Genomic DNA, 27,356 nt, shown 5'->3' with positions numbered 1-27,356 from the left:
TTCATTTTGCCAGTGTGATTACTGGGCAAAGCACACAGCACAATGGAGGAGTTTGATGAGTACAGGAAAAGCAAGCGCACTGTCCACAGAACAGTAACAGAGAGGACACTTTGAAAGGATGATCCTTCAGTCATGAACAGTCATACCCATGTAACAAAAGAAAATCATGTTCAGTGTCCTATTCTGCTATATCCTGCTAGTTTAATGCTGTATACTCTTTACTTACTTCTTAGCTTCCCACAAATGCCTGTGAATTTTATTTTATTTTATTTTTTGCTATTATTATACAAAATGGTTTTTATTTGCCTAAGCAAAATAAACTAGGGAAAGAGCCACTTTTAACCCAAAGGTGATATGAACTGCCTCCTCCTCATTAATAAAGCTATTGATTCAGATTACTGAGAAGCAAAACTCCAAAGTAATAATATAGCTAGCCAGCAGGGGAAAAAAACAAACCCTAGAAATAAATTAAAGAGTTGCCATGTTCCTCCAGACTCACTAGGACTTAGTTTTGGTGAGGAAATTCTGCAGTCATGAACTGTCAACTTGGTAGGAAGAGAATAAGCATCAAAATCTGGCTCTAAACCTTTTCTTCCTATTGTATTGCCCAAAGCAGTACAGATCAAGGTTTATTTCCTGAAGGTAATTCTCTTCCTTAAAAAAACTCCATTAAACCATTTAAAAACAAATATCCTTAGAATATCAGTGCCAATTTCAATGCTTAAGGAACACCCCAGCTATACAAAGTGGACTTTGATTTGAATGTGTATCTTAAATATTATTGGCCACAGACAGTTCTTTGGCCCAGCATCTAGATTTTATCATCATTTAAATGAGTAATAATGAATTTTAATTTCCATAAAGATCTCTCTGCTTAGGACAACACTTTAATGTCTATTTGAAGAACCTTTGGTCTTGCTACAGTGGCAACAAGTCGCTGTAATATAACAGGGCCCTAAAACTCACGTAGGATTTTTACACTAATTTGGTAACACTCATTCATCAACTACTTACCTGCTTTATAAAGCAGCCATAATGCATCTGACTTCATGGAAAAGTGTCATGGTGTCAGACCAGCCTCACAGAAAAGCTTTTTGTATTTACAGTGGTTTATGAATGTTCTGCATATACCAAGGACAAAAACAAAACTCAGCTCTTAGCAAAATGCCCTCTCCAATAACTTCTGCTCTCACAGCAGAGCCATGGATTTTTTGTTTGGTAGGCTGTTGTTTTTTTGGGTTTGGTTTGTTTGGTTGTTAGGTTTTTACTGAAGGAGTATTTTCTATATAGATATATAATTTTTATTTTTTTCTGACTGCTAGTGCAAAGGGAAGAAGAAATATTTTATGTCCTTTCATTGCTGAGGCTTTGTATGTGTGAACAATACCTTTACAGCAAACCAAAGAACTGAGAGACTAAAGTTGTCCCTTAGATACCTATTTCAACTAGACATGGGAAAGGCTTTACAGTCATACTGTGAAAGCAATGAGCGCCTTGGAGCTCCTTTTTTACCGAGATTTCTTGTAAGCCTGTCCAAACCTGGTTGAAGATTGCCAGTTCCTCAGTTCTGGAGCAAAGGACTGCTTCCAGAGATTAGCCCCTCCAGGATACCAATGCTTCACACCCAGAAGGACTAGTAAATAAAACTCATCTTGCCAATTAAATCCAAACACCACAGAAGAACTTGAGCTCTTCTACTTGGATCTACACAGGTGTCTTTGGGGGAGGAGGCAGAGGGAAGGAAAGGAGAAAAAGATAATCCATTCTAAAACAAACATTTGAAACAATATTTAGCCTGTGGACCAAGCATCCTGCATTCCCAAAGACAGACTGGGGAATTAGGAGATAGAAACAGTTGCCTTGAATAAACCTGTGAAGCAGCAGTCCTTACTTCAATTCAGAAGACCTTTATATGATTCTCCTCTAAAAAAAAAAAATCCAATTAATTTGCAGAAATTAGCTTAGATGTCATTAAAGAAGATAATTCAGATAATGTTCCATATTTACATAGAAGCCAGCAGTTCCAGGTGCTACCAAATGAAGATACAAAGTGTTTGACACTAACACCAACCTGAGAAGTTTAGATGGGCCAGTTCACTGAAGACTGCAATGCCCTGTAGCTTCTAGTATTGCTTTTATGGACTATGAGTCCTCTTGCCTACATTTCCTAAGCAGCCTTCTGGTGTTCCAGTGTAAGGATCAATACCTCATGTCTCACTTTTCCCAATTTCTGAGTCTTCTCTCCTCATCCTCTTGTTATCTACTTGTAATTTAAACTCTCATGGAGTTCACCAATCTTCAGTCTTCTGACTACTCAATAGCCTACTGTAAAACAGGATGACAGTACCAATGTAGAAATTTAGTTTCCTGCAAAAAGGGCCAAGAGTCACAGAGTTTGTACACAAAGACACTTTAATGCAAATCAAATAGTACTGTTTCATTCTAAGGCGCTCCACATTCTCAAACACCCAACACTGAGCCTCCCAGTTTTACCATTCCACTGAGAAATTCACTTTTAGTCTAAACAACAGAAATTTTAGAAGACAACTGTTTAATTTTTCCTTTTTTCTTTTTATTTTTATTTAATCAATGCTGTATTTCAGTACCAACTGTTAAATCTTTATGAGCAACAGGAGCATATTCTGCAAATTTGTTGATCACTATATAGTACAACCTCAAAATTCTTATCCAAAACCCATGTATTCCAAAATTAGGTTTCCTCCCTCAACATGCAACATTTGAATAAAAAAGTCCTGACTTACTCCAAAAAAATCCACTATGCAGTTATATAAACTCAGATCTTTTGACAACCCCTCTGGCTTATGAAGACACAGGTTTATATAAAGACGCTCCAAAAGAAAATGAAAAATGGATATTATTTTGCTGAAATTTCCAAAGGATTCTAACAATTCCATTACCATAGCATATACATATACATAAAGACACTGTGTCCAGTAATATAGTATTTCTGAAGGACTATAATTGTTCTCTGCAAAAGGCTGTGGCATATTATGCTGTGACTATATCAGAAACTACAGTGCAGCCATTCCATTTTATTTAAGCCTTCATAATTAGGAAAGTATCTCTGTTGAAATTATGTTTATTAAAAAAAATAAATCTTACTTTAGGTTACTAAAAAAGTGCACACTCTGTAAGTGCAGGCTCCATTTCACCATTTCTACTCCTTGTTTGTTCTACATTTCAGTTCCAATTCCCAGTTTTTCATAATATGCTGCAAGGTTTGGACTGCAGAAACAAAGGCTATATTTGCCTTTAATCAAAACACTGGCTTAAAAGATGTTCTCATATGACCAACACATTTCAGGCAATCTCAAGTATTTCAAAACTTTCTTTTTCCATCCTACAGAATCAAAACTTCCATCACTAAGTCGGGGCCTTTAAAAATAATCTGAAAACAGTATACACAATATTTCAAGAGAGCAGAGCAGCTATATAGTTGAAAATGGCAACACAGACATTTTAAACATTAAACAATCTTCCTACTTTCTATACGAGGCCACTGGACACAAAGAGATTGTGCATTTTGCATGGTTTTCTAGCCCCAGATTTGTAAGTGGAGAGGCAAATTTTCAGAAGGATTTCTTATTTAGCTAACAGAAAAATAAATCATATTGCAAATGCAGCACTGTTGCTGCCTAGATTCTCTCACTCATATGGTAAGTACCAAACTTCTTGTCCTTGCTTACAAGGTTCATGTTTATACTCAGTGTCATTGTTGATGACTGATACATGTTGGCTGATTTTAAAATAAGTAACTCAGGAAGATTGATAAAGAAGTACAGAGTTCTGATTTGTTGTGGATATACTGTTTCAATTTACACAGGAATGTGTCATCTTTTCTCACAGCCAGTGAAAAATATTTTAGCTCAACAGAAAGCGTGGAATTGCATGATATTGTGATGAGAACTTTCACGATTTCTACAAAAAATGTAAATCGTTATGCCCAAACCCAGCAGGAGGAACAAGACTTCAGCGAATCTTCCATCCACACTCTCAGCCAAAATTCACAGGTAAATCCTGCATCCATCTCCGGAGAACACCTTGAGGGACAGGCAAGATGAGAAGAGAGCAGGCAAGGGCTAAGTTGCAATGCATGGTGTGCAGTTTCTCCGTGCACTAGGAGTATGGGAGAGAGGACGTCTCAGTGCAGCTGCATGCGGAACAGTTGAAGGACAGAGCAGAAGTCCTTCCAGCAATCTGTCTCCTCCATGCCTTACCCACCCCAAGGCCAGTCTGTTGCAATCTGGGAAATGGCTCTGCCGGGCAGAGGTGGAACGTTATTTCCAGAGGAAGCACCTCAGCTTGAAGCCACACAGGATTCTTCTTTACCTTGGCTATTTGATGCAAAAGACACCAGTATCAGGAGTATCAGGCAGTCGGCTGCTGACAGGGAGCTGTGTTACCAGTCTCTCTCTCCTCAGATGGAAAGAAGAAAAAATGACTTCATAGCAGACTATTACGGATACTAACACTTTTGTCAAAAGCAGAAACACACAGAGATTTTACAAAACACTGTCTAGACACTGGAGCACACTGACTAAAAGAAATCATTTGAGTACAAGCTTAATAAGGCAGGGTAAAAAAATCTACCACCTTACAGCTAACAACACTTTGAAAATGAGTCTGCCGTGTGTGATATCACTGATGTCTGAGGACAACAAAGCTCGTTATGTTCATGTTTTTCATACTTTTAGTCAAACAGATTGCTGAATAATCATGTTTTCTTTATTCTAATGGGTGAGGAAGCTATTATACAGAAGGTGTTTCCATATGTTGCAGTTAATAAAGGCAATTCTTAATAATAAGAGTAGATTGTCTCCACTCAGCTATCTGATAAAAAGCCCTCATCCTGTTTAGAGAAAAAAGCAGTCCTGTGCCTAGAAGAGACTCCTAGGACTGCACATTTCAGTGGGTACTGGAAAGTATTGTAGGCAGATGAATCCCAGGTCTTCTCCAACTGAGTCTGAATCAATGACATTCACTAATATGTTCAGGGCACTAGGAGCAAGCACTTCATGTCATCAACCTCTCTTCATATCCACCCTTTTCTTGCTGATGAAGGACAGTGGACAAGACCTGGATCCATCATTATAGAAAATCATCAGCAAGTCCCTTCAAGAGGTCAGGGTGCTTTCTTCTTTGAAGAAGAATCTGGATGACTGTCTTAGGAGCTCAAAATTGTACACAGAGAGTATGGCTAGTTTTAGGCTGAGATCACAGATGTTTCAGACTGAAACAATAAAATGCATAGGGGGAAATAATTTGGGGAGGGGGGGGTCAGAAGAAGAGTGAGATGTCACTTACATCTTTGTCTTTCTAACCACAAAGCTGGGTGCATGTCCACAACTGGATGAAAACCTCACATCTGTACTATACTGTAAGGGCTACCTAGTAAAGAGAGACAAATAAAAGTCTTGAAGCTCATCTCAGTTTGCTATGACATGTTCAGTGTCTGACCACATCTTCAAAAGCCATATGGAATCCAAACCTATTGAAGGACAACTTGCCTCAGACTGCTGACATATCCCAACTAGGTTCACACAGCAGTGCTACACACTGGTTTTCTCTGGATTTCGAAGTAGGGCAGAGATTGTTCACCTGTAAGTACCTGAGTAGAAAAAAAGACCTGCCTCTGTTGCCATTTCCACCTTCAGGGAGACTGACAGTTTCCTACAAGTAGTTTCAAAAGGCACATCATCTCTCCATGGTAAGGATCCATCTGTAGCCTTACATTTATGAACTTCAAAGCATTCTGCAAGACATATTTTTATCCAGACATATAAAAATGTAGAAATTATTTTGTGGAGAGACATTACTAATAGGAAATAATTTATTTCTTCATGTTTTCTGGGAATGGTATTCTGCTGGTTTTCACTATTCAGAATAGGCTTCAAGAAATGCAAAAAATACCCAGAGAAATAGGCAGATGCTTTCAAATACTGTCACAAATAATACTTTCCAGAATTTTAACCATATCTAATACGGCAAACATTTTCAAAATTGGCTACTAATTATGGGCATTTCCTAATTCAGTCTAAGTTTCAGAACTGCTGAATAATACCTGTCTTGTGGACATTCAGTTTAGAAAATCAAATCCAAGGTGGCTTAAGCAAATACTGAAAAATACGAACACTCCAAGTTTGCAGTTCTGTTTGAAAATGCAACCCCTCAAGGCTAAATCCTGCTTTGAAGACACAGCAATAACTTTGAAAGCTGCATATTTTTGTTGAGTCACTAGAAGGCATAGACAAATGTGATGGGTGGACTCTGCATCCATTCAGTGGAACCAGTGCAAAGAGCCCCTCCCTGACCAGCCAACACTGATGTCTGGGATAGGAGGGAATTCAGGATAGGCCTGTACAGTGAACCAGAAGTAGCCCTTGCAGAGATGAGGGAAAACAAGGGCTGCTGTTGGATCCTGCCCAGAACACAGAACCCAGCCACAATATGTCCACACAATGTTTCTGTCTCAGAGATGTGGGAAGTCCTGTTATGTCTGCATTCACAATTAAACACGATTTTGACATTATTATGGTGCTGATGCTGTTATATCTTCAGTATATGATGGATCCTGGCTCTGTTCGGGCCTGCCTATTGTTCATGAGAGACTTTGTCTTTGCAAGGATCGGAGAACAAGGTGTTCTGGAAGCTCTTTTCAGCTGTGATCTGGTGAACTTCTTACGGATTTTTCTGTAAGGAGGGAAGGAGGAAAGGAGGGAAGGAAGAGAGAGACAACAGAAAAGATAAATCTCAGTCTTTAACAGAAGAGTGCACAAGAGCCAATAACAAACATAACAAACACTCTTACCAGAGCAGGAAGGCTAGTTCATGGAAAAGAGACTTGCAGTCAACAAGAGTCATCCCTGTCCATCACCTGATGATTCAGAGTTGTCTGATAATGATTCATCGAAAAGTGAATTGGTGTTAGATAATATTTGAATAATAATATTTAATTACAGGAAATCTTGGGCCAGAATGCCCAGGTAGTGAATCCTTACATCTGATATCGATACTGGAATAAAGGACCACAGAAGAAAGGACCATGTTAGCACCCTATAAATGTGCTACCTCTGTAAAAGTGGGAGCAATTGTTCTTATTTACACTGTACCATTTCTGCAGATAGCACACGACCCAGAGTTCTGGGCATTTGCACTAGTGCCATTCAGATGCAGTAAATTCACTTTCATTTTTGACTTTCAGCTGATAAATGAAACATATTAACTCCAGGTGGCCATGTTGTTTGTATTGCAATCCTAAATATCCAAGGATAGTTAATTTTGAAGCATAAATCCTTGCTATGTTTCCACTGCTCTGTCTCTACTATTATAAATCAATAACCACAATGCTGAGGGTATCCAGGGTATGGTGTCAGAAAACAGAAAAGGTACACACAGAGTATGCAAAAAACCATCTTCACTGGCAGAGACCTGAACATTAGATGCTGCTGGAAAATGACCTGTTTTCTGAATTTACTCATGAATCCCAGCCTTCGTTTAGGCAGTTTTATAAATTACAGGGATTTTGAGCTTATGGAAATGAATTGAAGCAAACTGGGCCCTCTAATACTTAATGAGAACAGGCTTTCTAGTTCGGACTTTTTGACTTGAAAATGCGACCTGCAGTCTACAGGGTGATGAGGTGCCTACCTGCATCAAGGTTCTGAGATGGTAACTGAAGGAGTGGCTTTTCCCTTTCATCTAAGTGGGCTGTTACCTCTGAAACTGAAAAATGGTGGCACGTGATATTGAAAACACATGATCAGCTGTAAATAAATTATATTGAATTCTAAAATAACAATTTGCATATTAAATTTCAAATACTAGTCTGTTACCAGTTAGCTACAAGTTGGGTGTTCCCCAGGGATGTATGTTTCCATGTTAGCTAACTGGGCCACAGAAGAGAACATAAGGGGGAAAATAACAAGCACACAAAAAGAAGAAGAACATTCTCTGCTATTAGAGGTTAAAGGGAGCCTGGAAAATACATCTATTTTGGTTAATATATTTTAAAGGTTCAGAGATGTATTCCTTTTTAAAAGAAGGATGTCTTCATGGCCTGGAATACCAAATTAGGGTTTAGAACCATTCAGCAATAAGCACAATAGAAGAAAAGGAATCACCAGAAAGTTAGGTTTCACAATCCCACTGAGAAAAAAATCTTACTGTTTGAGTGTTCACTTTATACGGTCATCTTAAATTAGGCCAAAAAAAGATATTAAGTTGATTGCAAAGATATTGCATACCTTCCAGAACAGTAAGACCATAGAAATGTAATCTCAGACTGGCAGAAATGTGTCTATCTAAAAGAACAAGTGAGCTGGGTTTTATAAATTCATGTCACTAGACAATAGCTATTACCCACACAGATTACTAATGGAGATCATCTCAGAAAAACCTTACAGAACTGGATCCTTTTGGATATATTTGCTTGCAAAACTTTGCATTTATTTACAGAAGGTATGTGGTCATTAATCATTTGAGAAGCCCAAGGTTCAAATAATATCTGATAATTGTTTACCTTTCTGAATTTTTAATAAGGCAACTTGATAAACCACCAAGAGGTTCCTGCTTATGAAAGTAATTAGCAGCTGACACTACATGTAAGGAGAGTAAAGGATTTGAGATTACAATTCATCATTATTTTATATGGACAGTAAAGTAAAAGATATAGTTATTCCCATTAAACACTGGTTCAAAACCAGCACAAAAAAGGCAGAACAAAAAGGTCATCACATTATTATATCATGCAAGTCACAAACAGGGTCAACTCCTCCCTGAGTATAAATGAAACTAGCTCTATATGCTCTGTCAGAAAAAAATAATCTAGTATGTACTCTTAAAAGGCAATCCAGCACTTCTGTTTAAACAGGATTGTGAAAATGCTTCCAGAAATTATCTTTCTGGGATACAGCTTTTCAGAAATAAAACTGGAAGAATGGAAATTTCCACTGACTATATTACATGCTATATTTAAACAATCATTTCTCTAAAAGCCAAAACTGTTCTTTTTACTGCAAATATTATAGAAGGTGAAGGGACAGGATTCTTTACATTGAAGAATTTAGCATCTAAATACAGTCTAGCTTTTTGAGAGGCATTCATCAGGTTTTATAATTCTTCATAGTCTTTTTAACACCTAAATATGCAGGTTGCAATAATAGCTGACAAAAGACAGGATATTTAAAGATAAAGTTGCTGTCACCCTTTCACTCATAGCACTTTGCCCTCTCCCAAAGATACAGTGAACTAAGGGCAGAGTCAATTTTAATGCTCAATTTCCTGTCCCTCTTTCAGTTAACACCAGCCATATGTTTTAATTACATAAAGCTTTTATCTGGCAATGGCAATAAATGGCTTTAATATCTGTATCGTTGGTAACATCCTTTGTAGTTGTTAGGACAGATTAATTGCCATTTTCCCTGTCTTTTTCCTTTGACTTTTGTACTAGTTCTTGAAGCATGATGCATTACAGGCTTGAAATGCAAAGTCAAAAGTACTTTAAAGCCTTTGCTTTGTATTTCTAGCCTTCTTGAGACCAAAGGTATGAGAATTAACTATTTAACTTATCAGTATATAAAGCTCATTGTGCTCATTTTTAAGTCAAATGTGATGCACTGGTGCAATGTAAGCAATATATTGTGGATATATATATTGCAATATATATATGTGGAGCAATAATATGCATTCTCTATGTCTTCATGACACTTTAGTTAGTGAGCTCTAATGCAGATAAAGGTACACAAGACCCTTGGCACATAGAGAAGTATGGAAATGTACATATGTCTTATTAAAGGTCTAGATGAAGACCTAATGTCTCTGTTCAAGTTTCATACACAGGCTGGAACCTCGTGGGTAGAAATAATAGTTATGCTGTACAGGGCATTTATGCCGTGCTTAAATTTAATCAGGCAAGTCATTATAATTAACCAACCCTTTCTCAGCATCCAAGTGTGTTCCATGTAACTCACCATCTGCTGAAGTGAAGCACAATCCTATATCATCTATTATGTCCAGATTTCTCAGGAATAGGATAACTGGGAGCAAAATTTGCAAAAGCTGACTCAAAGTTCCCTTCTCTAATTCTGCCACACACTAAAACAGCATCAATTTTTAAACTCGAATAGAATAAAGAGAGGCCTCCAACTGGTGTTAATCAAGAATGTGTTTTTAAACCTTTTCTAGTAGGACTGGAAGGCACTGCCTGCTTTAAGTTTGTTAATATAGAGTGTTACTGTGCTATTTATAAACTGTTGTGCATCCGTCTTGCCTCCTCTGCATTGGACTCAGAGTTGTGATGACTACACTGACTTTGGTCTTATCAGCTGTACCAACAGTACTTAAGAAGCTGTAATAAATAAATACAAGTTATGGGAGAATTTTCTACAGTGAAAGGAATTAATTGCATGCAAAGGCCGGCTGATATTTCAGCAGATGACAAACCTTGTTTTGGAAGAAACATTTTCCTAGGAAGAGGAATTGCCCTCAACACACATTCACTTGTGAGATGTCCATAACCCTCCTTAAATCCAAGGTCCAGAATTTCTTTTGGTGCTCTGTTTCCCCTAAAAATACACTAATGACCTAATACAAACCTAGCTACAGAGTTTGAAGCTGAAGGACACAGTTTTGTTTTCCTCACTCTCCCTAAATTAGTTTGATATTTTTGCCTGAGTCTTTTTTAGACTGATGCCATTTGAGCAACATCCTCATATGTAAGAACTGGTTCTGTGGCAATGTATTGTTATCCAATTGCTGGTAGCACAAGGAACACCCTCAGGTCAGCAGCAGGCATAAGAAAACTGATTTCCTGCACAGTCATAGTTGAAGCTCCATGTAATCTCTCCATTGGGATGAAGTATCTGCCATGATTTTCCAAGTGTAAACAGCCACAAAAATGTGCTCAATGCATAAATACTGCCAGCACTGGCAGAATTTTGTGTTCTGGCACACAAATCATGTGTGAAACTTGCAATCAATCTAACCACAGAGCCATTCAGAAAGAAAACAAAGCTAAAAAATAAGAAAAAAACATATTCCAGAGAAATATTTGTGAGGTTGCTGCTGCTCCAGGGCAACATAAATTTTGTGCAATGTAAATTTTCAGTGCAAATTCAAGGCCACTTAGGAAAAACAACTATTTAAAAGAATAACCATAATTCCTTGATGGTTTTTAGATTAAATAATCACTTATTTCTCTGAGGGTTTCTTTTATCCAGAGGTACGTTTCAACTATTCAATGGATTCAATTACAGGAGGGGATTCTATCTTAGAAAGCTGATAGGCTTTTTATTAATTTCAACAGGCTTTTAAATATAGTGAAAGGCTAAAATGTGTTCAGTGCTGCTTGCTGAAAGAGAATATAACTAGGATGAAGCTGCAGGCACTGATTCTTAGAAATCTGGTATGTTACTGACTGAAGGACTCACAGCACTTCCTACATTTCTACCTGTGTGAAAATGAGAAGTATTTTATTTAACCCTTTGGCTTGCTGCTTTAGACATTATTTTCCCCCTCAACACTTTCAGGATAAAGCTTTCCCATACTGCATTAAAAATTTAATCTAACCTCAACATGACAGAAACTAGTTAAAAATAGTTTTGGAAGGCAGAAGTGGGTTGACACTGATACACCTTTTAAAAACAAGGGCCTTAGGAAATTTTAATTTATAAAAACAAAATGGAAGACTTTAATAAGCATAGAACTATTGGAAAGCTGTTGCCATGAGCCACATAGTTACATTACAAAACCCATACAGATGGCAGATAGAGTGATATAACCTTTATGAGATTAAAGAGGTGCTGCTGTAGACACGCCAACATTATTCAAATATTTTAAGAGTTTATATTATTTTTCTCCTCCTAGCAAGGAAATGTTTTCCTTTGCTAGTATTTATCTTCCAATATTTTATCAATATTTATGGAGCAAGACTGTTCTCCATGAATAATAACTTTGAGACACACCAGTTACAGATTACAGTGTCAGATCTTCCTAAATAGCTTAAGATAATGTATTTTTTTAAATACTGCATCACCTTGCGGACTTCTCTGATGTTCTGTGTTTTAAAGCAACAGCTTATAGCTACAATGCATATATACAAGGCCATTAATAATGGGGTTAAAGAATTTTCTTTATTGGGAGGAAAATTCCAGCTCATGGGTTTAAAGTACAGACTTCTGTGACTGTGTCATGCCTAACCTATTGTATGGCACAAGCCACCTCTGTTTCTTTCTACCTGCTGCTGATTTAAATCAAAATCACCTTGGAGCAGAAACCATCTCTTTATGTGCATTTCTAGAGTGCCTAGAACAACAGGTCCATCTACTATTGAATATCTACTATTGAAATTATTTCTATCCAGTTCCAACAGACTTGTAACCTGAGCTACAGGACAGCTGCTCTGCACTTTATCTGAAATTCATTAGCCTCCCCTTAGTTACCTTACCCTGCAGAGGCTGCAAGGCAGGAAGTCTGCTTTATCCAATAAAGGGTTGCTTAACCTCTCCTCTCGGGGAAGGAACACACAAGATCACTGCAGATGTGTCAATACACCAGCACTCTGGGAATCCAGGGAGCCAGAAAGCCTTCCACAGCTCACAGGCACAAACACCAGCAGATTTCAAAGCAACTCCTTTATTCTTCTTAACTATAGCAGCAGGGTGAGGATGAATTCCTACTCTATCAAGAGGAATTTTCAAAACCATCTATTTATTCTGCAGCAGGATGGCCATTCTGTATATTGATTAAACATCACCTGCTATGAGATGAAAAAATTACCCACATGGCAGCATATAATTTTTCCTGAGACAAGCAAGAAACTGAAGAAAAAGTGCATCAGAGAGAGCTGGCTAACACTGGAATACAATGTTGCTTTCAACTATTCGCCAAGCCTTGCATATTAACTCACAATTCCTGCATTATCTCAGACTCTAAGACTACAAAAGGTACAGAACATACAACCTCTGTTTCTGGCCTTGGGCTACAAGCATTAAGTGCCATTTCACCAGCAACATTAAATACTGCATTGAAAACTTTCAAAACTATTGTGTCAACTAAACATGCTCATTTAAGTCCAAGATAACAGAAAACTCCCTATTATATTTTTCACAGGGGAAAAAAAAAAAAGAGATGCTATACTTCCACAATATTATTAGTATTTTTGATTATTTCAGGGTATGCTTCATCTGAAGTTTTTTGGCCTGAACACTGTGCTTTATAATATTACAGCTTATTATAATACTACCTGAGGCTCAAAAAGATTGACAATATACTTCCTTTTTATCAATTATGCATATGCTTTTCCTGGAATAACATATGTACCAATAGGGCATATTTGGAGGAGGTTCTTGACATCCTGGATACTTGCTATTAAGCAAGGGCTGAAAAATAAAAATTATTCAGTCTTACCAGAAACACTTGGAGAGCAAAAGTTTCCTCACAAGCCCATCCCCTGGGGCTCTGCTTCACACCATCAATCTCTTGCATAATCTGCATTTCTCCACGCACAGAAACCCCAGTGCAGATTATGGATTAGAAACCTGTAATGTGGCATTGACAGAGGAAAGCTTTGCCACAGAATGATTTGATGCTAACTTCTAAGGTCATTTTCATGTCAAAGGTTGAAGATTTTTGTAAATTTTTAGATATTTATGTGACCAAAGGTCTGTTCAGGTTCATTTTTTGCCACTCATCCTGCTCTCCACATTTATGGCCAGCACTTTTAACATCAGTATCTCTCAGTTCTTGTTGGACTGGCTAATTAAAAACTGCACAGCCTCCTAAAGAGCAGGTGTACAGCAATATTACTCAAGCTTACAGACAAAATGGTTGAGTTAGAGGAAAGCTGAATTAAATTACTTGTCTGGTGTCTCACATCAAGCAAGAGGCAACCTCGGAATTTTAAAGTTCGAATCTCTGTTTTCTCCACAAGAAAAACACTTGAATAGTATTTTGTCAAATAAATGTTTTAGTCTCTACCCATAGCACAAGTTACAAAAACAGCCATTTGAGTCTCCTTAGATGTTTGACAAGAACTGTTAGTTATCTCTGTGATTGACTTTCACAGTCACAGTCAATATGTTCTCCATGGTATTTTATATTTAAAATGCCTATGTAGTTACTTATGCAAGGTTTTTCACAAAAAAAAAAGAGACCAACTAACACTTGTTTTTCCACAGCCTTACCTACATTTACACCAGAGGGTCATGAGTTTAAAAAAAAACCCAAATTATCAGGGAAAGTATTAAGAATGAATTATTAAATACATACATTGAAATATGGACTAATTCAGAATTAAATCCTCTATCTGTAATTTGAAATGAAGACGCTGATAGAGGACAACTTAGATATCAAATTTAGTGGGTAATTCTGTGTGAATTTTAAGACTGTGAGGATCACTGACACCATATTTTTTAATATATTCATCACGCTACAATTTTATAATCTTCTTTGCTATTTAACTTTAGCAACAGTGTTTTCACCACAGGACTTACATAGTTTCCCCACCTACGTGCACATTATTGCTGTGTACTTCTCTGCCTTCAGATGAAATAATTCTTAACTCTGTGTCCAGCTTCTATGAATTACTATTGCTCACATAGTACAGAAATCATAAAAAGTGAAAAATATCTCTGAACATTGATATTGCACAGTATTTGAGGATTACAATAATCAATACCTAAGATCTAATGTGAGAAACTACGATGGCTTATGCATAGGAATGGTGAGAGTGGAATAACTTGAGCCTAAGCCGATGTTACTCTAGCCTCAATATAGGTAACAATTGTATAATTAATGTTGTCTCTATTGTTTCTTTGATATTTAAATATGTTAGTCTGACAAGTTTGCATTTTTATTTTGCTTTGTATGTTTCCCAAGGCTTTGACAGAGAAATTGGCTTCCCATAGAAAGATGCTTATTTATAGAAAAATTTCTTCTTGTTCAAAACCAAATTGGTTTTAACTCCCACAATAGAAGATGGCCAAATATTACAAGATGACACATTCCCACTGGGTATATGGATTTAGGAAAAAGCTAAGCAGCAAGCTAACAAAAAGCTAAGCCCTAAGACTTTCAGTTAAAACATTCGATAAAGAGGATTGTGTTCAGCTACACCAAATCCTCTGTGCAAACACAAAAGACAGCTTCTGAAAGAAAAAAAAAAACAAACCTTTGAAATGGCCAACCATACTGCAGGAAACTAAAAATTTTTCAAGAACCATTAAGAAAACAGGCTAAAAGAACTGCATGTAATCCCAATCTAACATCAGACATATAGGAGGTATAGGGGACTACGTGATGTACTCTAGCTGATGGACTGAGCTTTGCCGAACTGGGTCTGGAAGGTCCAGCAAAGGAAACAAGGTTTCTGGAAAAAGTGCTTATATAGGAGCTTCTCCACCCACATAGGTTTAAGACAGTCCTTAATGTATTTATCATCCCTGTATTTCATATAAATTGTTAAGATTTTCTTTCCCTCCCAAGTTTCCCAAGACCAACATTTTACAAAAAAGGTTCATTTTAGAAATTGTATTTCCCTTCCCAAATATAAAATTTTCTAGTTATTTCTGCAACTGCCTGAATGTGAGAGAACATCTGTCACTGGCAGTGGAGAAGATTGCAAGTGGCTGAGTGACCCTTCTAAACGTGCCTTTGTTTTTTAGCCAAGTCACGTGAATTAACCACATACAAGCTCTGACCTAAGATGCTATTACAAAGCAAACTTTGGTATCTAAGCCACCCTGGAGAGGCAGCATATTTGAATTTCTGCTCACAACAGGTCAGGATCATTTCACAAGAGCCAAAGGTGTGACTTTTCAGGCAGCACTAACTAGGTCATTTACAGCCATCTGTTCCTAGTCTCAGCCTCCCTGCGGTCATCACCAAAGCTGTGTGCTAACTAATTTTCACCTGCTAATCAGTGGAGACAGCTCTGAAACTAACAAATCATCCCATTTCAGTCAACAGCTTCTGGACTCCTGTAGGTGGCATTTCCATGAGACTTTATTACCAGTAAAGGTACAGAGTTTTCTCTGAAAGAAGGTCCCCTCTAAGGCTTCTGACCTGCTCCATGTGGAGCAGTGCTCTGAAGAACAAGAAGTCTTCATCTGATTCTTCAGGCAAAGAACAGGAGTTACCTGTTCTTTGCCTGTAAATCTTCAAGCACACACTTAGGCATCTTCTTAATTTTGTGTTTGAGGAATTAGGTATTTAAATGCTTGGAGATCTAGACTTAAAAGACCTGCTTGACATATCATGGGAGGTCTGTGAGGAAGCAAGGATCGAATCATGGTTTTCCAAGTCCTGGGAAAGCACTCTAAACACTGCAACATCCTTCCACCACCATGTGGCTTTCAACAGGGCAAGTAGCTTACTGCAGTGCCACTGAAACTCCATTTTAAACTGTGAGATCCATAGCTCTAAACCAGCACAATTGCATTTCATTTGCTCTGAAGACTGATAAAGCAAACCCCATAACAGTATGTGCTTTTCCGACCTCCCAGCTCTACCCAACAGCACAACTTACATTGAGCTCAGAGGGTTTTTTGTGAACATGTTTTCCTAGTATACAGCTATGATTCCTTAAGTTTAAAAAATATTCACATTCTTCAAATGGGTTGTTTTAGTTCCACAGAATGAACCTGCTTTTAAAAACAAACATTTGCATTATCACAATAGTGTTGCTTTGATTTAGTAGGTACTATAAAGGGTCCAACAGGAAAAATTCATGTAGTTAGATATTGAAAGAAAATGTCTTTAGACCCACGAAAGCTGCTCAATGAGAAATGAATGGTAAGAGAATATGATCTAGTTTCTATACTGCTGCTTGTGATTCTGTATCACAGTACCTCAGCTGAGGCTCAGAAAAGATGTGAACAGTGCACAGTATTCATGAATAGACCACACAAAATAAGGTCGAAATAACATCTCACAGAAACTATTATGCTCTCTTATGAGCATATAACAGCTTTGAATGGAAGTTAACCAAGTAGGATGGCTCCTAAACCGTAGCAAGGACAGTTCCTCCCCAAATTCTTCACACACAGTATCGTCATGGTGACTGGAGAGAGCTGTCAGTTCACCTGGACTCAGATGCGGCCAATCAATAAGATATTTGCAATCCTATCAATGGGGATTAAAGAGAATTCTAGGGGATATTTTCTGTAATCCCTGCTTTTCAGGATGTATAGCAACTACATAATACAACACAAGTAAAGGAGCCAGAAAATTACATCCTTAGAGGCTGATACAGATTTTTGTTAGGGAGCTGGTACATCACATTCTCAGGCTTGCAGCTGATGCTCCACGAGCGCAGCCAGGCATCTTCTTGCAGCTGGTTACAGGACTGGGGTCTAAAGGCCATGCTGCCATGCAGGTAAGAAACGAAAATACACTGTGCCCAGGATCCAAATGTGGTGTATTTCAAAACCACAATCCCAATTCAAAGTGCCTCATCTTTATGAAAAAGAGAGGTCAAAAATATCTTTTTTTTTTTTGTTTTGGCACACAAATATTTTTGCACAGTTGGGGCCAACTGGAAAAGAAAAAGTAAACATACCCATGGACATTTGTGTGATAGGAATTGCACGTGTGAAGAGGAAGAAAGAGCAGAACAGTTAGCACTGGAACTCTGGCTGGGATGTAGACCTGCAGCTCTGCACTGTGTATCAGACCCCCAGGCACTGAAGCCTTACTCCTCCAGTTTTCCCTTTTCTCCCGGCAACGTGCTGCAACTCAAGCACTGCATGTGACCTTGCCTAAGCCTAGATTAAAACACACGTGGGAGAGAGAGGGGGCAGGGGCAGGTCACCCACAGCTCTTAACTGGGGCTTTGGTTCTCGCCAGCTTTCAGTTAGTGTTTCAAGGTACGGGTTGGGGTTTCCACGGATGAAGCTGCACTGCAGAGAGGGCCAGCAGCACGTGCAGGAGCACGAAGGGCGACGAGCACTAGCATGGCTCTCCCCACTTCTGCAAGAGAAGCAGACCACTGACAGCACAGCAAGACTCAGCATTCTGCAGAAGCTGGTTGTCAGCCTCACATTCTCTTCTTTCTCGACATGCAACTTCAGATTTTAAGCTTTTTTGTGTGTGCTATGAGACATGCATAAATAAAAATGAGTGGTACCAGGTAATTATCACAGCAATTGTGATATCCTTACGTAGCACCTCAACAAATCAAGGGAAGATTTTTCCTTTTGGAGACAGAACATGAAGTGAGGGAGAAGAAAATTGCCTATATAATGCTGCCACAGGGATGCCTCTCAAATAATTTTATCAGCAAAAAAAGGAAGCCATGTCTGCTGGTAACAGCTAAAGATCACGTTCTAATTTTAGCAGTTGCAGTTAACTCATTCCCAATGGAGTTGCACTTACCGTGAGAAGGTTTCTAACTGCTTCAGCACTGAAAGGAAACAAGCATTGAGTCATTCAACTGCAGATCTATATGCAAATATGCTTTTCGGCCCATGAAGGGAAAGCACATAGAATCCACTGCTATAACGCAGCCAAACATTTCCACACATTTCTTATAATGTAAATGCTGGAAAAAAAATAGTTCATTTACCAACCAGAGTTTTAGCTGTCCCTACACAAGTCTGATCATGGGCATGCACATGCACTCTGCTAGGGACAGAGCGTGTGTATAGGAAACAGAGGCACACTGCATACCTAGAATTGGTAAGAAAAGTTTTAATCAATAGATATATTCCCCTTGACATTGAATGGTTCAACAGTAATATTATTACTTTTGCTCAAAGATTTTGTTTATATCTTATATAACTCAAGATATATTAAGCTAATATATTACATTTTACTAACATTCTGAAGACTATAATATGAACTGCTCAATTTTTTCAATTATTAACTCCCAGAAAAGCAATTCTGTACAAAGAATTTAATTCCTCGCAAGATGGTAATTTTCTCTGTTGACCTCTAATTGGGCCTACAATAAAACCCACATCACACAAAAAACTTCCTTATAGCAAAGCTGATTTAGTACAAAGAAATTAATAAAATGCTTTTATATTCGGAGACTTCTGGCTTATCCTAAAGCATGCATGTTGTGCTAGGAGAAACCTAGCAACTAATATCTAAGGATATTAAAAAAAAGTAAGGACACTCTCTCGGTAAGCAGTGATAAATGTGAGGCTCTTTAGAGAGTGATTTTTTCAATTAATTGTGTAAATAGATTTGCACTTTTGAATAAAATCTTGAGCAAGCTATTTCACAGTAGGGAATGAGAAATTCTTTTTCATTCAAAAAGAATAAAGAAAAATACAAAAATATCCAATCCAGTAAAAGTCAACGTAAAATTATGATGTAATGTTAAAAGGTAGGTGTTCTCGAACTGTGGTTCTTGCCATGTAGTCTTCTGCCTAGATTAATCCCTGCTGTGAGCCTGTGACTGAACAGAGGCAGGGAAGTCCCATGGGAGCTGGTCTCACACCGGCATCAGGGAGGGCTTGGAATGGAGCTTGTCACTAGAGATGAAATAGCAGAACTGGGGACCTCTGTATTCACTGGCAAAACTCACTGAGCATGCTCACAGTATTCAGAAGGACATCCACATATACACATAGCAAAATGCATGAGGGTGATGCCTTCAAGGCACTAATATGAAGACAGACGGAAAAACTCTGTCTCTTCCCCAAAGTGGCCGTGGGCTGTAATGACTGGGGCTCAGCTCCGTGTTAACGTGCAGCCCAGCTCTGCAGAGGCAATCGGGCTGGGAAAGAGGGAAACACAAATGGGAGCTCTGCTGACATTTTTCCCCAGATGTGCAGGTAATGATAAACAACGGGGGAGGAAATGGCTTTCAAAAAGCTAGAACTTAAAACAAAAACAAAGCTGAAATGTATGAGGATGTGCACTACAACAGATATAAAATACATTCCTGCTCTACTCAGAAGGGCAGATTAGCAACTGAAAATATGTTCAACTTCAGATGCAAACTCCAGTCCTTGTATTTTCCATGATACACAAGCTCACACTAATTTTTAAGAATACCTGTAGGCATTGTTGAACTGTGCCCTGAGTGTAAAGAGAAGGGCACTGCCCTAGAATTCTAGGGTAACTCCAAGGGTTACCCTGGAAAGCTGAGGTGATATAAAATTCCCACAGTTATTTTCATTGCTTTTAATATTTCAAATCCCTTGCTACAAATATCTCAAATATGTGAGCAATTAGATACAGAAGAGTTAACTTTACAGAAATAATACTGCTGCTTAAATTCAGAGAGGAAAAGGTGATTTTAAAAAATTATTATTACTAAAATTTCTTCTAAAATGGAGCAATAAATACATATATTCGCCTTATCTATTGATGGATAATAACATTGAGAATGCTCATACACATCTTTGGTTTGATTAGCAGGAAATAGACTGGTACCTCCTTTAGTCTAGTCAATATTATTACTTCTTTTCTTTTTTCTCTGCAAATATCAACAATCTATTATAGTGTAGGCTTTTTAGGAAAAATTTATGTGAAAATTTACCCTCTAGACTCCCTACTTGGTGTTTTATAGAAATGTGCATAACAGTACATCTTAAACATTAATTCACTATACAAAGAAAAATATTTTAGAACAGAGAAATGAAAACAGTTGTGGACTATTGCAAACAAAACATGATACTGAAAAATCTTTCCCTTTTTGCAGGTTTAAATTATACAGAAAAATATTTTTCCTTTTGCTATAATTAGCAAGTTTCTCTCACATATGGATTTTTAATGAACAAATTCACATAATAAAACAGTTTGGATCCTGATGGATCACAAAAAAAGTTCCATAAAGAACCAGTTGTGACCTTAGATGGGGTGATTATTTCAGAGCTGAGTATTCAGACTATGTTCAGAACTTAATGGCTGCTCCCTGGCAGCTCATTCTTAATTTGTTTCTTTTTTTTTTTTTTCATTCTGTGTCAGGACTGGAAAAATTGCATGCTGCCTTTTCAAACATGTCCTCCAAAAACATCTCTTCCCATTGCAATTATACTGCACTCAACTTTGTCCTGGCAGTGCTGAGCTGTGTGATCTCCTATCAGAGGACAGGCTGGTTCTCAGGGACTGCTGTCTGTCTCCATCTGCCCTCAAAGAACAGAGCAGTTAATTGTTGTCTTGGACATCAGGGCATTCGTAGCAGCAGAACCAGGCAGTGCTTTCCACTTGGAGCTCTAAAGGCTGGAGAGCTTTCAGAGCCCAGAGGAGAACAAGCTACCCCATCTCTAAATAATCTCGGAGTAAAGGTGAAAGGAATTGAAGGAAAAAAATAGGAAGGAGATGGCACACGTGAGGGAAGGAGTCCATGAGAATGGTATGAGGACAGGAAAATACCAAAAAAAAAAAAAGAAAAAAAAAAGAAAAAATGGAAAACCCCTGTGAAAGACAAGGACCAGATCTCATGTGAAACAGAACTTCAAAGGATAAAAAGCATTCCCTGCTCTGCTGCTCCAGCAGCTGTCAGTGATGCAACAGCACATGTTCAGGCACCTTGTTTGAGGAATATCAGTGAGGTCCAACTTCCCTGAGTTCCCCATACCAGAAGATTTCAAATGTTACTTTAAATTGTTCATTATTTGAAGAAAAACAGCAGACACAGATCCCTGAGGACTAAGACCCTTTCTTGTGTGTCACCCTGGCTGCAGAGCCAGAAACAGCTCTGCTTTTTCCTGGCCTGGGTATGGGGTCTGAAGCCCTGGGAGTGGGAAGGGGGATTTCCTAGGATGAGAACAAGCAGAGCTATCACAGATGAGTGATTTTCAAAGCCAGGACTCATCCCACTACACTTCAATCACCTAAAATTTAAACATCTGGTCCAGGTAAGCTGTCTGGGCTGTCTCCGAGATCAGTGGAGAGATCACTGCCTGTATAAGACTCTTCTCATCCTTTGACAGGCACTTCTCTATAACATTGGGAAAAAAATTAAATTGAAAATTCTAAAACTTCAAAATGTAATCAGTCTCACTTTCAGGATCAAATTTCTAGGGATTAATCTGAGAATACTAAAGTCTTTGTACCAAACAACTCCCAAAATGTTACCAGTCTGGGCTGGAATCAGAAGCTCATCAGCCTCTTATCACTCTCTGTCTAAATTGTTGCATTTCTCATAAAAAATCCAGAAAGTGCCATAATCAATTATGTAGAAATAACCACCAAATTATCATGTATGTGTAAGTAAACTATCACCTATATTAACTTTCCTAGCTGAATCTGCCATTAATGGGATTTAATGTGCATATTTTCCTTGCTTATCGCTATATTTGCATGTTCTTTCTCTTCCCTGTTTTTATTATTTACATTTTTCTTCAACTACCAGCTTTTCTAGGCTTGTGAAATAATCACAGAAGTGAGGAACAGTCTGATGTTACTTGCTGTAAGATATTTAAGGTTTTTAAATAACAGGCCAAATAAGCACAGCTTACAAAAACAGACTGTAACTTCTTGTCTTCGTCTGAATTAAATCAAGGAAGGGCCAGACAGGGGAAGAAAAGAACAGAGGAACCTTCAGAAAACTAGTGACTCTTCCATGATATCGAGCTCTTTTGGGAAAGGCAAAAGCTCAATAAATTTTATCAATTAATCTGTAAATGAAAGGCTGAAGGAGATTATCATCTCAGTGGCTTTTAAAGGAAATCAACTTCTAGCCCAGAAAAGATGCTATCAGCTGTATATTTCTCCACTGTACACTATTTTTAAAGTTCTGAAAATTTTAGAGGATAACCTACACTGTAGAAGCATTTATATTTTGCTGGATGTGAAATTTTGAAGTTCTAGTCTTTGCCACAGAGAAGTAGCACTATTCATTGAAACTATTAAACTATTGAAATAGCACTTATTAATGAAATACAGATAATATTAGTAGATAGCAGATGCAAAGTTTGCCATGTGCTAAACATGGCTCTTTGCTGTAATGTAACCTCAGATAATAATGTCAAAAACTGTTATTGAAATAGTGAATCAGTAACACGTATGCAGTGAAGCCTCATTCCCTGCTAAGATTTCATTTTTTCTTACCTGGTCTCTTCTGTAGCTATAAAGAAACCATCATCTGAAGCATCAAGCCAATTCTGCCTCTGTCTCTTGATCACTGGAATGGTGCTTGTCTTAATGGCACTTGCACTGGCTTGCAAGGCCTTACCATTAGTCATATGGATGTGGGGAGCAGCATGCTGAAATCATAATAAAAGGGAAAGGTTTGAAAATAAGCATAATTCCATTAACAAATTCTGCTGTAAAGGGCAGCCTACACACATCTCAAAACCTGTCTCATCCACCTCAGTCGGTACCTGGGGGTAAGATAACAATCAGCCTGTGACCATTGACATGTTTTATGCATAGGTTTTAAAGCTCTGTAAAAACTAGATTAACTATTCCTAATGCTATTTTATACAAAAAGATATTGAAGCATGAGTCAATGCTATGAACTAAGCAATTCAGATACAGAAACCCATTGATTTTAGGAGTGAATTAACATTTTCTAAGCAAAAAAACCTAACATCTAAGCAATGAGACACAAGACCTATTTTTACGTGCAAGTATGGCATTAAACTAATTTCAATAATTTCATACTTCTCACTTTGTAGGTCCTTACTTTGTCTTTGTTTTTAAATAGAAGTCATTGAATAAGAAAAGTGTTTTGGTCCTGCTGCTAACCTGAATGGAAGAAGGAAAGCAAAGGTTTCTAACACCATGGTGCCATGGTTCTTAGGTTTACTCACTGGTCTTTATCTAGTTAGAGCTACCTGCATCTGCATTCATTTCATAGCTGATAACATCAAACTGAAAACGATGCATTAATTTTCCACCAAAGCTTTACCTGGAATAATTCTGCAATGAGAGCAAGTAGTCAGATCTAACAAGAGAAGCTGCCTTCTGACACATGAGGAGAGAGTGAAAATGTTTTCTGTATCATCTGTAGGTAATGTTTTGGAAGAATATACCATGACAAAAATATTAATCTTGGAAATCTTAATCTTGTTTCCCACATAATCAATTAACAGCAGGACTAGCTAACAACAACTGGACAAAACCAGTTACGATAGAAGACATTATACAAATATGAAAATTTGCTTACTTTATCTCACATGGATTCAGCATCATGTTTTCTTAGGAAGAAGTACTATTTTCTCGGTGAAATGATACCAGTATTCCACATTACTGATAGCATTTGTGTAACATTCCTAAAATGCACCCAGTTCTGGACATTTGTGGGAGTACCCCCTAAATAGGGGATCAACATCAGTCACTGAGTAAGGAAAGGACGAGTAGCACTCACAAAGACCAGCAGAACAGAGCACAGAACTGATCTCTTAAATTATGTCATAAAAACATAAAAGCCAGAAAAGATAAACAAAGTCATATTTTTTTCTGAGCAATTCTTACACTCACATTCAAAGCATATATTCACATTTTGACATAACTTTCACCACAGCTCGACCCACACCATTTGCTCTCTCCAGTAGGACAAATTTTATGCATTAGACAAAAAATTCCAGTATTCATTATGCTACTGCAAGTAACTGAGCCATCTCCTCTGTGATTCCTTAGATCTCATGTAACAAAACCAAACAAGAAGGGGAGACACAAGACATCATATTTGAGCGAGTCACATATAAATCTTTCTTATGAGCTAAACTATTTTCCTTTGTCTTAAAAACAAAGAAGATTTATGGTGAATTTAGTTGTTGTTGCTCACAGGGTCATAAATCTGTCTTAGCAGTCCTTTTAAATATTTACCCAATTTTTGTCCATTTTTTCATTCAGTGTCTAGAGTGCAGTTTGGCTTTCACATATTTTTTTGTATTGGCTTTGGTGGGGACAAAGACCTAAAAGACATGCTACTAGAAGTAATTCAGTTGTTATTTAGAATAAATTCATAATAAAATGCATAGGTGCTATGAAATTAGAAATCCATGAAGGTTCTTAACTGCTGATCTCTTGTACATAGTGGGTGGTGCTCAAAAAGAGAGCAAGAAGTCATGCATGGAAAACATTGCCACCCATCAGACTTCCTATGAAATATTTGTATCTGGCAGTTGCCAGCACCATACACTACAGAGGAAAATTCCAGGGCTCCAGTAGTATATTTTTGTTGTGCTTCTCTACTCAATAATGGGTTTATGTTATCTCATATAACGGTTCAGATGTTTTCCTGAGCTCCTTTCTAATACACCTTTGAATGTACCCTTTATTCTAGATAAGAAGTGCAGGCAAAAAATGTTCAGAAAATACACAAGGTACAAAAAGCACCTTTCCTGTGGCATAATATGCCACATAATATGAAGAATAGTGAAGCCTGATGGAAAAAGTACTTGTCTTTTCACAACACTTTTTCCCCTGGCAGAGCCAGATATTGCAACTAATTCTGAACTTCTGTTTTTTCCACTTATATTAGCCCTATCCCTCATTCCAGGCAAGAGATAGCATTATAGAAAATTACACAAGGCTTACAATATAATCTCATTTCTGTAGCATCAATTTGGTTAGAATTTTCTCTTTTACTCCCTTTCTACCCCAGCCCTTTCAAGCTATTTGAAGAAATTAATTACATTTCACATAAGGACAAGAGAAAAATAAGATCATTGTTCTCCAGTCTGTGCTAGGGACCACATTAATTTCAAGTTAATAAAAACAATTGAAGCTCTTGACCAAGAAATCAGTTCATTAGTTCCTCTCAAAAAATATATTCACCAATGTGTATGAAAATGAGCATTCAATGCCACTGTCACACTAATAGCAACACTAAGAGCAAAATGAACTTTCATACAAAGTACTCTTTAAATGCCTTTCTTTTATGATGATGATGAATCCAAATTTTCCTTCATAGCACACAGTTATGTCAGAAAAAGCCTCAGGAATACTCCCTGTGCTACCACAGAAGTCCTTCTCATTTAAAATGGCTTGCAAAAAGCTTCAGTAACTTCCTCACTACACCACCGTGTGTAATCAGCTGCTGCTGCTTTGATTTTGACTGTGTACATCACTAATGAGCAGTGCTCTGAGTATGCAACAGAGCCACTGGTGTTAAGGGTCTGCATGCACATCAGAGCAGCACCTGAGCATCAGGAGTTTGCATTTTGGACAATCTTCCTCTGTGATGAGTGACTGCTTTCTCCCAAGTTCCTTGTCTCACTCTGACTACATTCCTTGAGATCTCTTGTTCATCTGGGACAAAATTGTTCCATGCTCAAAAGACATCAGGAGAAAAACCTTTGAGTGCACTTCGAAGAAAAACTTCTCAAGACAAAGGGAGTTCTGATTCAGGCAAACTTACATCCCATAAAGAACACAAATATTTAAGTCATCATGGGGTTATCTCTGGGAAGAGTCTCACCTGTCAACCAGGAAATGTCTAAGCTGCAGACTGAATGCACCCTCACAGACTGAAGGCAATCTTTTCAAGGTCTTCAACAAAGGACTTTACATGAAGACTGGTTATTGTGCAGCTTCACCTTCCCCCTGCTGATCCACTTGTCTGCTGCTTCCAAGCGCTGCTCATCAAAACTTGTCTGGCAGGGGCATGAATTTTCCATCTGCATTAGTTTCACAGTGGGCAACTGAGACACCTCCAACTTCCAAGGAATGCAGGTGATCCTTTCATGAAGAAGCCACATGTCTTTGTCCCTGTCAAACCTTCTGGAAGCAGCAGCACTGAGGTGCAACTGTAAATCAGGTCTTTCAACACCAAGTGCACTAGGCATAAAGCTTTGCTGTGGCAGGGAAGCCAAGGAAATGACTGTAGAGGATCACTATACACATGACACCTGCTCTAGTGGCAGCTATGAGTCCAATGAAGTCTGGATACCATCCCAAAAACATCTTAAAGTGGCAACTTAATATAGCATTTTTGTTATCAAGAGTAGATCTCCTGTCCTCACTGGCTCCCAAACAAGCACAAGGATACTGAGATGCATCATGGTAAGTCAAGAGAGGAATCCTGTACATCCCAAATTCCAGTCTAGGTTCTTGCCTATAAGTTGCTCAGTTTGTACTGCTATATAAGTGGTTGAACATTTATTCTTTGAGAGCCACTAAAAATTGTGAAAAGAGGCTCAGGTCTGAAAAGACATTCAGCTTTGAAATAAAATATATAACACCTACAGTAATTCAAAGTGTAAAAAATAACAGTGAACATTTGTACTATGGCTGAAGGAATGCTTAACTGGACTACCATAAATTCCTAAGTGAATTTCAAGTTATGATTTCTTATGTTTTCATCCATTGTTCCAAAAAGGAAAACATTCCCATTGCCTTAAATTAGCAATTTTTTTTCATCTTTAAACAAAAACAAAAAAATCAATTGAAAGCAAGCTGAGATAAAGAATCTCTCCACAAGGACAAAAACA

The 27,356-nt window shown here is 37.9% G+C and overlaps 1 protein-coding gene across 2 annotated transcripts in view; it reads right to left on the bottom strand.

Annotated features, from left to right (window-relative positions):
- Nucleotides 1-2,576: 2,576 nt before the first annotated feature.
- MTA3 (metastasis associated 1 family member 3) overlaps nucleotides 2,577-27,356 on the bottom strand; it is a 135,590-nt gene continuing 110,810 nt past the window's right edge. The window contains exons 18-20 of one of the 2 annotated variants that reach the window (XM_005523379.3): nucleotides 23,026-23,180; nucleotides 18,391-18,418; nucleotides 6,575-6,711 (exon numbers count right to left, since the gene is read on the bottom strand). In XM_005523379.3, the coding sequence (XP_005523436.1) occupies nucleotides 6,700-6,711; nucleotides 18,391-18,418; nucleotides 23,026-23,180 (195 nt within the window). In that variant the 3' untranslated portion in view covers nucleotides 6,575-6,699. Of the gene's footprint in view, nucleotides 6,712-18,390; nucleotides 18,419-23,025; nucleotides 23,181-27,356 lie in introns of both variants that reach the window. The other variant, XM_088053521.1, reaches the window with a different exon arrangement.

Source organism: Pseudopodoces humilis, chromosome 3 (genome assembly GCF_049639895.1).
Source record: "Pseudopodoces humilis isolate 2021_Gansu_Grassland_sample_001 chromosome 3, ASM4963989v1, whole genome shotgun sequence".
Lineage (NCBI taxonomy): Eukaryota > Metazoa > Chordata > Aves > Passeriformes > Paridae > Pseudopodoces > Pseudopodoces humilis.
The sequence above is the reverse complement of the archived record's forward strand: the minus strand, read 5'-3'. Positions and strand labels throughout refer to the sequence as shown.